The sequence below is a fragment of the Lampetra fluviatilis genome, unplaced genomic scaffold (assembly GCF_964198595.1).
Source record: "Lampetra fluviatilis unplaced genomic scaffold, kcLamFluv1.1 SCAFFOLD_309, whole genome shotgun sequence".
Lineage (NCBI taxonomy): Eukaryota > Metazoa > Chordata > Hyperoartia > Petromyzontiformes > Petromyzontidae > Lampetra > Lampetra fluviatilis.
The window spans coordinates 79,389-88,968 of NW_027621717.1; the positions used below are offsets into that span (position 1 = coordinate 79,389).

Consider the following 9,580-nt stretch of genomic DNA (forward strand, 5'->3'; position numbering starts at 1 on the left):
ATCGGTGAGCTCCTCCGGCAGGCAAGGCTGCGTTGGCTGGGTCATGTAGCCCGCATGCCCAGCCACCGCATGCCTCAACAGCTTTTGTTCGGCCGGATCGAGGGGGATAAACGGGCGCGGCACGGGCTAGAGAAGAGATGGAGTGATGTGGTACAGGAGGACGTGGAGCTGAGTGGACTTGCCGATGACTGGTACCAGCGGTGTCAAGATCGGCCTCAGTGGAGGAGGCTCGTGAAGGACGCTACTGGGCAGTTGGAGGCAGTCGCCCTCCAACAACAACGGAGGGCGGAGGAGCGACGCTCACAACAACGAGCGGAGCGCCGGGTGGCTAAAGCACAGCAAGTTGGCACAGTAGGGGGCACAGGTGGTGCATCAGCCAGTCATCTCGGTCATCTCGGTCAGTCGACCCGTGGCACCTGCTGGGTCTGCCCCGTGACCTCCTGCCAGCGGGCGTTCGACACTTCACGTGGCCTCAGGGTGCACATGGCCTGGCACAAGCGTCGTGGTGACGTCACCGCCACTTAGTGGCGAATGGCGGTTGTTGTTGTTGTGGTGTGTGTGTGGTGTGTGTGTGGTGTGTGTAACTGTGTGTGTCACTGTGTGTGTGACTGTGTGTATGTGTGACTGTGTGTATGTGTGACTGTGTGTCACTGTGTGACTGTGTGTACCAGTGTGTGATGCCCGTAGCTCTGTGTATGGCCACTCTCCCACTCCCCTCTTTGCTCTCCCTGTGTGTGTGTGTCACTGTGTGTGTGTGTGTGTGTCACTGTGTGTGTGTGTGTCACTGTGTGTGACTGTGTGTCACTGTGTGTGTGTGTGACTGTGTGTGTGTACACTGACTGTGTGACTGTGTGTGTGTGTCACTGTGTGTGTGTGTGACTGTGTGTGTGTACACTGACTGTGTGACTGTGTGTGTGTGACTGTGTGTGTGTGACTGTGTGTGTGTGACTGTGTGTCACTGTGTGTGTGTGTGTCACTGTGTGTGACTGTGTGTGACTGTGTGTACCAGTGTGTGATGCCCGTGGCTCTGTGTATGGCCACCCTCCCGCTCCCCTCTTTGCTCTCCCTGTGTGTGTGTGTCACTGTGTGTGTGTGTGTGACTGTGTGTGTGTGACTGTGTGTGTGTGTCACTGTGTGTGTGTGTCACTGTGTGTGTGTGACTGTGTGTGTGTGTCACTGTGTGTGTGTGACTGTGTGTGTGTGTCACTGTGTGTGTGTGACTGTGTGTGTGTGTCACTGTGTGTGTGTGTCACTGTGTGTGTGTGACTGTGTGTGTGTGTCACTGTGTGTGTGTGTCACTGTGTGTGTGTGTGTGACTGTGTGTGTGTGACTGTGTGTGTGTGTCACTGTGTGTGTGTGACTGTGTGTGTGTGTCACTGTGTGTGTGTGTCACTGTGTGTGTGTGTGTGACTGTGTGTGTGTGACTGTGTGTGTGTGACTGTGTGTGTGTGTCACTGTGTGTGTGTGACTGTGTGTGTCACTGTGTGTGTGTGACTGTGTGTGTGTGTCACTGTGTGTGTGTGACTGTGTGTGTGTGTCACTGTGTGTGTGTGTCACTGTGTGTGTGTGACTGTGTGTGTGTGTCACTGTGTGTGTGTGACTGTGTGTGTGTGTCACTGTGTGTGTGTGTCACTGTGTGTGTGTGTGTGACTGTGTGTGTGTGACTGTGTGTGTGTGTCACTGTGTGTGTGTGACTGTGTGTGTGTGTCACTGTGTGTGTGTGTCACTGTGTGTGTGTGACTGTGTGTGTGTGTCACTGTGTGTGTGTGACTGTGTGTGTGTGTGACTGTGTGTGTGTGACTGTGTGTGTGTGTCACTGTGTGTGTGTGACTGTGTGTGTGTGTGTCACTGTGTGTGTGTGACTGTGTGTGTGTGTCACTGTGTGTGTGTGTCACTGTGTGTGCGTGACTGTGTGTGTGTGTCACTGTGTGTGTGTGACTGTGTGTGTGTGTCACTGTGTGTGTGTGACTGTGTGTGTGTGTCACTGTGTGTGTGTGTCACTGTGTGTGTGTGACTGTGTGTGTGTGTCACTGTGTGTGTGTGTCACTGTGTGTGTGTCCACTGACTGTGTGACTGTGTGTGTGTATGTATGTGTGTGTGTGTGTCACTGTGTGTGACTGTGTGTCACTGTGTCACTGTGTGTGTGTGACTGTGTGTGACTGTGTGTGTCAGTGTGTGTGTCTGTGTGTGTGTGACTGTGTGTGACTGTGTGTACCAGTGTGTGATGCCCGTGGCTCTGTGTGTGTGTGTGTGTGACTGTGTGTACCAGTGTGTGATGCCCGTGGCTCTGTGTATGTGTGTGTGTGACTGTGTGTGTGTACACTGACTGTGTGACTGTGTGTGTGTGTGACTGTGTGTGTGTGACTGTGTGTCACTGTGTGTGTGTGTCACTGTGTGTGACTGTGTATGTGTGTGTGTGACTGTGTGTGTGTACACTGACTGTGTGACTGTGTGTGTGTGTGACTGTGTGTGTGTGTGACTGTGTGTCACTGTGTGTGTGTGTCACTGTGTGTGACTGTGTCTGTGTGTGTGTGACTGTGTGTGTGTCCACTGACTGTGTGACTGTGTGTGTGTGTATGTATGTGTGTGTGTGTGTCACTGTGTGTGACTGTGTGTCACTGTGTCACTGTGTGTGTGTGACTGTGTGTGACTGTGTGTGTCAGTGTGTGTGTGTGTGACTGTGTGTACCAGTGTGTGATGCCCGTGGCTCTGTGTATGGCCACCCTCCCGCTCCCCTCTCTGCTGTCCCCGCCGCGCGCTGCGTTGTCCACCCCGCGCGCCCAGAAGCTGCAGGCGGCAAACTCAAAGTGTGCGCAGTTCAACTCCAGCAGACGCGCAAACAGCACGTTCTCTAGCTGGGGGGGAGGGGAGGAGGGGGGAAGAGGGGGGGAGGGGGGGTGAGGGGGGGGGGGTAGGGGGGGAGGGGGGGTGGGGGGGTGAGGGGGGGGGAGTAAGGGGGGAGGGGGGGGTAGGGAGGAGGGGGGGTAGGGGAAGGGGGGGGGGGGTGAGGAAGGGGGAGTAGGGGGGGGTAGGGGAGGGTGAGGGGGGAGGGGGGGGTAGGGGGGGGGAGTGAGGGGGGGAGGGGGGAGGGGGGAGGAGGGAGTAGGGGGAGGAGGGGTGGTGAGTAGGTGGTGAGTAGGTGGTGAGTAGTAGGTGGTGAGTAGTGAGTAGCTGGTGAGTAGGTGGTGAGTAGGTGGTGAGTAGGTGGTGAGTAGTAGGTGGTGAGTAGGTGGTGAGTAGGTGGTGAGTAGTAGGTGGTGAGTAGTAGGTGGTGAGTAGTGAGTAGCTGGTGAGTAGGTGGTGAGTAGGTGGTGAGTAGGTGGTGAGTAGTAGGTGGTGAGTAGTAGGTGGTGAGTAGTGAGTAGCTGGTGAGTAGGTGGTGAGTAGCTGGTGATGAGTAGGTGGTGAGTAGGTGGTGAGTAGTAGGTGGTGAGTAGTGAGTAGCTGGTGAGTAGGTGGTGAGTAGGTGGTGAGTAGGTGGTGAGTAGTAGGTGGTGAGTAGTAGGTGGTGAGTAGTGAGTAGCTGGTGAGTAGGTGGTGAGTAGCTGGTGAGTAGTAGGTGGTGAGTAGTGAGTAGCTGGTGAGTAGGTGGTGAGTAGCTGGTGAGTAGCTGGTGAGTAGTAGGTGGTGAGTAGGTGGTGAGTAGTGAGTAGGTGGTGAGTAGGTGGTGAGTAGTGAGTAGGTGGTGAGGATCTGGTGAGGATCTGGTGAGGATCTGCACCTGCGGCTCCGCGCTGTGCAGGGCGTTGCCGTAGACAAAGCAGCCGCGTCGAGTGGCGTGTCCATGCAGGTCCACGTAGTACGCCAGTCCACTCCCCTCCTGTGGGTGAGTGGGTGGGTGAGTGGGTGAGTGGGTGAGTGGGTGGGTGAGTGTGTGGGTGGGTGAGTGGGTGAGTGGGTGAGTGGGTGGGTGAGTGAGTGGGTGAGTGGGTGGGTGAGTGAGTGAGTGAGTGGGTGAGTGGGTGGGTGAGTGGGTCAGTGGGTTAGTGGGTGGGTGAGTGAGTGGGTGAGTGAGTGGGTGAGTGGGTGAGTGGCGTGTCCATGCAGATCCACGTAGTACGCCAGTCCACTCCCCTCCTGTGGGTGAGTGGTGAGTGGGTGGGTGGGTGAGTGGGTGAGTGAGTGAGTGGGTGAGTGAGTGAGTGGTGGGTGAGTGGGTGAGTGGGTGAGTGAGTGAGTGGGTGAGTGAGTGGGTGAGTGGGTGAGTGGGTGGGTGGGTGAGTGAGTGGGTGAGTGAGTGAGTGGGTGAGTGAGTGGGTGAGTGGGTGAGTGGGTGAGTGGGTGAGTGGCGTGTCCATGCAGATCCACGTAGTACGCCAGTCCACTCCCCTCCTGTGGGTGAGTGGTGAGTGGGTGGGTGAGTGAGTGGGTGAGTGGTGAGTGGGTGGGTGAGTGAGTGGGTGAGTGGGTGAGTGGTGGGTGAGTGGGTGAGTGGGTGAGTGGGTGAGTGAGTGGGTGAGTGGGTGAGTGGGTGGGTGAGTGGGTGAGTGAGTGGGTGAGTGGGTGAGTGGGTGAGTGGCGTGTCCATGCAGATCCACGTAGTATGCCAGTCCACTCCCCTCCTGTGGGTGAGTGAGTGGTGAGTGGGTGGGTGAGTGGGTGGGTGAGTGAGTGGGTGAGTGGGTGAGTGGGTGGGTGGGTGAGTGGGTGAGTGGTGAGTGGGTGGGTGGGTGAGTGAGTGAGTGGGTGAGTGGGTGAGTGGTGAGTGGGTGGGTGAGTGAGTGGGTGGGTGAGTGAGTGAGTGGGTGAGTGGTGAGTGGGTGGGTGAGTGAGTGGGTGGGTGAGTGGGTGGGTGAGTGGGTGGGTGAGGGGTGAGTGGGTGAGTGGGTGGGTGAGTGGGTGGTGAGTGGGTGGGTGGGTGGGTGGGTGAGTGGGTGGGTGAGTGGGTGAGTGGGTGAGTGGCGTGTCCATGCAGATCCACGTAGTACGCCAGTCCACTCCCCTCCTGTGGGTGAGTGAGTGGGTGAGTGGTGAGTGGGTGGGTGAGTGGGTGGGTGGGTGAGTGAGTGGGTGGGTGAGTGGGTGAGTGGGTGGGTGGGTGGGTGAGTGGGTGGGTGGGTGAGTGGGTGAGTGGGTGAGTGAGTGGGTGAGTGTGTGGGTGAGTGGGTGAGTGAGTGGGTGGGTGGGTGGGTGGTGGTGGGTGAGGTGGGTGGGTGGGTGGTGTGGGTGGGTGAGTGGGTGGGTGGGTGGGTGAGGTGAGTGGGTGAGTCGGTGAGTGAGTGAGTGGGTGGGTGGTGGGTGGGTGGGTGGGTGAGTGAGTGGGGTGGGTGGGTGGGTGGGTGGGTGGGTGAGTGAGTGGGTGGGTGAGTGGAGTGAGTGAGTGAGTGGGTGAGTGGGTGGGTGAGTGGGTGTGAGTGGGTGAGTGGTGAGTGGGTGGGTGGGTGGGGTGAGTGGGTGGGTGGGTGAGTGGGTGAGTGGGTGAGTGAGTGGGTGAGTGTGTGGGTGAGTGGGTGAGTGGGTGGGTGGGTGGGTGAGTGAGTGGGTGGGTGGGTGGGTGGGTGAGTGAGTGGGTGGGTGAGTGAGTGGGTGGGTGGGTGAGTGAGTGAATGGGTGGGTGGGTGGGTGAGTGGGTGGGTGGGTGGGTGGGTGGGTGAGTGAGTGGGTGGGTGGGTGGGTGGGTGGTGAGTGAGTGGGTGGGTGGGTGGGTGAGTGAGTGGGTGGGTGGGTGGGTGAGTGAGTGAGTGGGTGAGTGAGTGAGTGAGTGGGTGGGTGGGTGAGTGAGTGAGTGAGTGAGTGAGTGAGTGAGTGGGTGGGTGGGTGGGTGGGTGAGTGGGTGAGTGAGTGAGTGAGTGGGTGGGTGGGTGGGTGGGTGAGTGAGTGAGTGAGTGAGTGGGTGAGTGAGTGAGTGAGTGGGTGGGTGGGTGGGTGGGTGAGTGGGTAGGTGAGTGGTGAGTGGGTGAGTGGGTGAGTGAGTGAGTGAGTGTATGAGTGAGTGGGTGACTGACTGAGTGGGTGAGTGAGTGACTGAGTGGGTGAGTGAGTGGGTGAGTGGTGAGTGGGTGAGTGAGTGAGTGAGTGACTGACTGAGTGTATGAGTGAGTGAGTGTATGAGTGAGTGAGTGAGTGTATGAGTGAGTGTATGAGTGAGTGTATGAGTGAGTGTATGAGTGAGTGAGTGGTGAGTGAGTGAGTGTATGAGTGAGTGAGTGAGTGTATGAGTGAGTGTATGAGTGAGTGTATAAGTGAGTGAGTGGGTGAGTGGTGAGTGAGTGAGTGTATGAGTGGGTGAGTGGTGAGTGGGTGAGTGAGTGGGTGAGTGGTGAGTGTATGAGTGAGTGGGTGGGTGGGTGGGTGGGTGAGTGTATGAGTGAGTGTATGAGTGAGTGTATGAGTGAGTGAGTGAGTGTATGAGTGAGTGTATAAGTGAGTGAGTGGGTGAGTGGTGAGTGAGTGAGTGTATGAGTGGGTGAGTGGTGAGTGAGTGGGTGAGTGGGTGAGTGAGTGAGTGAGTGAGTGAATGACTGAGTGGGTGACTGACTGAGTGGGTGAGTGAGTGGGTGAGTGGGTGAGTGGGTGAGTGGGTGGGTGGGTGAGTGGGTGAGTGAGTGGGTGGGTGAGTGAGTGAGTGGGTGAGTGAGTGAGTGAGTGGGTGACTGACTGAGTGGGTGAGTGAGTGGGTGAGTGAGTGAGTGAGTGGGTGAGTGAGTGAGTGAGTGGATGACTGAGTGAGTGACTGAGTGAGTGTATCTCGTACCTCTGCAGTAGCAGCAGCGACGATGCTGACGGTGTCGGTGGTGGCGGTGGTGGTGGTGGTGGCGGTGGTGGCGGTGGTGTCGGTGGTGATGTCGGTGGTGGCGGTGGTGGTGTTGGTATCGGTGGTGGTGGTGGTGGCGGTGGTGGCGGTGATGTCGGTGGTGGTGGTGGTGGTGGTGTCAGCTACCTGCATGTGCCCCCCCTCCCCGCACGGTTCTGGGAAAGCCCGGAGTGGAGTTGACTCGGGGCTCTCCTGGGCGGATCTGGATCCCGGACTTCCACTCCACGCTCCACCACAACCACCACCACCACCACCACAACCACCACCACAGCTACCACCACCACCACCACCACCACCACCACCACAGCTACAACCACCACCACCACCACAGCTACAACCACCACCACCACCACCACCACAACCACCACCACCACCACAGCTACAACCACCACCACCACCACAATCACCAACACTACCGCCACAACCACCGCCACCATATTCACCACCACAACAACCACCACCACCAACAACAACAACACCACAACCACCACCATAATCACAACCAACTCTTTCACCACTACCATCATCAACACCACCATCACCACCATTACCATCACCACAACCATCACCACCACCATCACCACCATTACCATCACCACAACCATCACCACCACCATCACCACCACCATCACCACCACCATCACCACCACCATCACCATCACCACCATCACCACCACACCACCACCACCACATCACCACCACCACCACCACCACCATCACCACCACCACCACCATCACCACCACCACCACCATCACCAATCACCACCACCATCACCACCACCATCACCACCACCACCACCACCACCGGTGTAGTTCGCCATCTGACGGAGTACGCACGCCGAATCGGACTGGCTGCGTTTCACCGCTGAGTGGCGGCGGGTGGTTGTTGTGGTTGTGGTGGTTTGTGGTGGTGGTTGTGGTGGTTGTGGTGGTTGTGGTGGTTGTGTGGCACTGAGCCGGTGAGGTTTGTGTGGTTGGTGGTGATGTTGGGTGAGCGAGTGTCTGGGTCGGTGTGGCTGTGGTTGTGGTTGTGAGTGGCTGGGTCAGTGTGGTTGTGGCTGTGGCTGTGGCTGTGGGCTGTGGTTGTGGCTGTGGTTGTGGCTGTGGTTGTGGCTGTGGCTGTGGTTGTGGCTGTGGTTGTGGCTGTGGTTGTGGCTGTGGTTGTGGCTGTGGTTGTGGCTGTGGTTGTTAGCGTAGTGGTGGGTAGAGCGCCAGGGAGCGCACGGCGTAGATGGAGGGGTGCAGCGTTGGGCTGGGGTCGGAGTAGACACGGTTCAGGTTGACCCCGCGCGTGTCCGTCCTGCACAACGCAACAACCGCCACCACCACCGTCCACCCACCGTCACCACCGTCACCACCGTCACCACCGCCACCACCGTCACCACCGTCACCACCGTCACACCACCGTCACCACCGTCACCACCGTCACCACCACCGTCACCACCGTCACCACCGTCACACCGTCACCACCGTCACCACCGTCACCACCGTCACCCACCGTCACCACCGTCACCACCGTCACCACCGTCACCACCGTCACCACCACCGTCACCACCGTCACCACCGTCACCACCGTCACCACCATCACCACCGTCACCACCATCACCACCGTCACACCGTCACCACCGTCACCACCACCACCACCACACCGTCACGACAACCACAACCACCGCACGGTCAACACCACAATCACCGTAGACTCACACAGAGACCCCCACACACACACAGACTCACACACACACACAGACTCACACACACACACACAGACTCACACACACACACACACAGACTCACACACACACACACACACAGACTCACACAGACTCACACAGACTCACACACACACACACAGACTCACACAGACTCACACACACACAGAGACACGCACACAGTCACACACACAGACACAGAGACCCACACACACACACACAGACTCACACAGACTCACACACACACACACAGACTCACACAGACTCACACACACACAGAGACACGCACACAGTCACACACACAGACACAGAGACCCACACACACACACACAGACTCACACACACACACAGACTCACACACACACACAGACTCACACACACACACAGACTCACACACACACACAGACTCACATAGACTCACACACACACAGAGACACGCACACAGTCACACACACAGACACAGAGACACACACACAGACACACAGACTCACACAGAGACACACAGAGACTCACACACAGACTCACACAGACTCACACACACAGACTCACACACACACACACAGACTCACACACACACACACAGACTCACACAGACTCACACACACACACACAGACTCACACACACACACAGACTCACACACACACACAGACTCACACAGACTCACACACACACACAGACTCACACACACACACACAGACTCACACAGAGACCCACACACACAGACACACACAGACTCACACATAGACACAGAGAGACTCACACACACATAGAGACTCACACACACACAGACACACCTGTAGTGACCACGCTGCACCCCATCAGGGTTCAGCATGGGCACCAGCTTGAAGAGGAACCACTCACACAGAGACTCACTCACACACACACACACAGAGACTCACTCACTCAGAGACACACAGAGACACACTCACTCACACACACACACACAGAGACTCACTCACTCAGAGACACACAGAGACACACAGAGACACACAGAGAGACTCACACACACACACAGACACACAGACACACACAGAGACACACTCACTCAGAGACACACAGAGACACACTCACTCACACACACACACACAGAGACACACTCACTCACACACACACAGA

The 9,580-nt window shown here is 57.3% G+C and overlaps 1 protein-coding gene across 1 annotated transcript in view; it reads right to left on the reverse strand.

Moving 5' to 3' along the window:
• AGBL5 (AGBL carboxypeptidase 5) overlaps window positions 1–9,580 on the reverse strand; it is a 36,953-nt gene that overhangs the window by 11,133 nt on the left and 16,240 nt on the right. Inside the window, 4 exon segments of the mRNA XM_078885779.1 lie at window positions 2,689–2,855; window positions 3,722–3,820; window positions 6,695–7,318; window positions 7,946–8,054. Coding sequence (XP_078741905.1) covers window positions 2,689–2,855; window positions 3,722–3,820; window positions 6,695–7,318; window positions 7,946–8,054 — 999 coding nt within the window.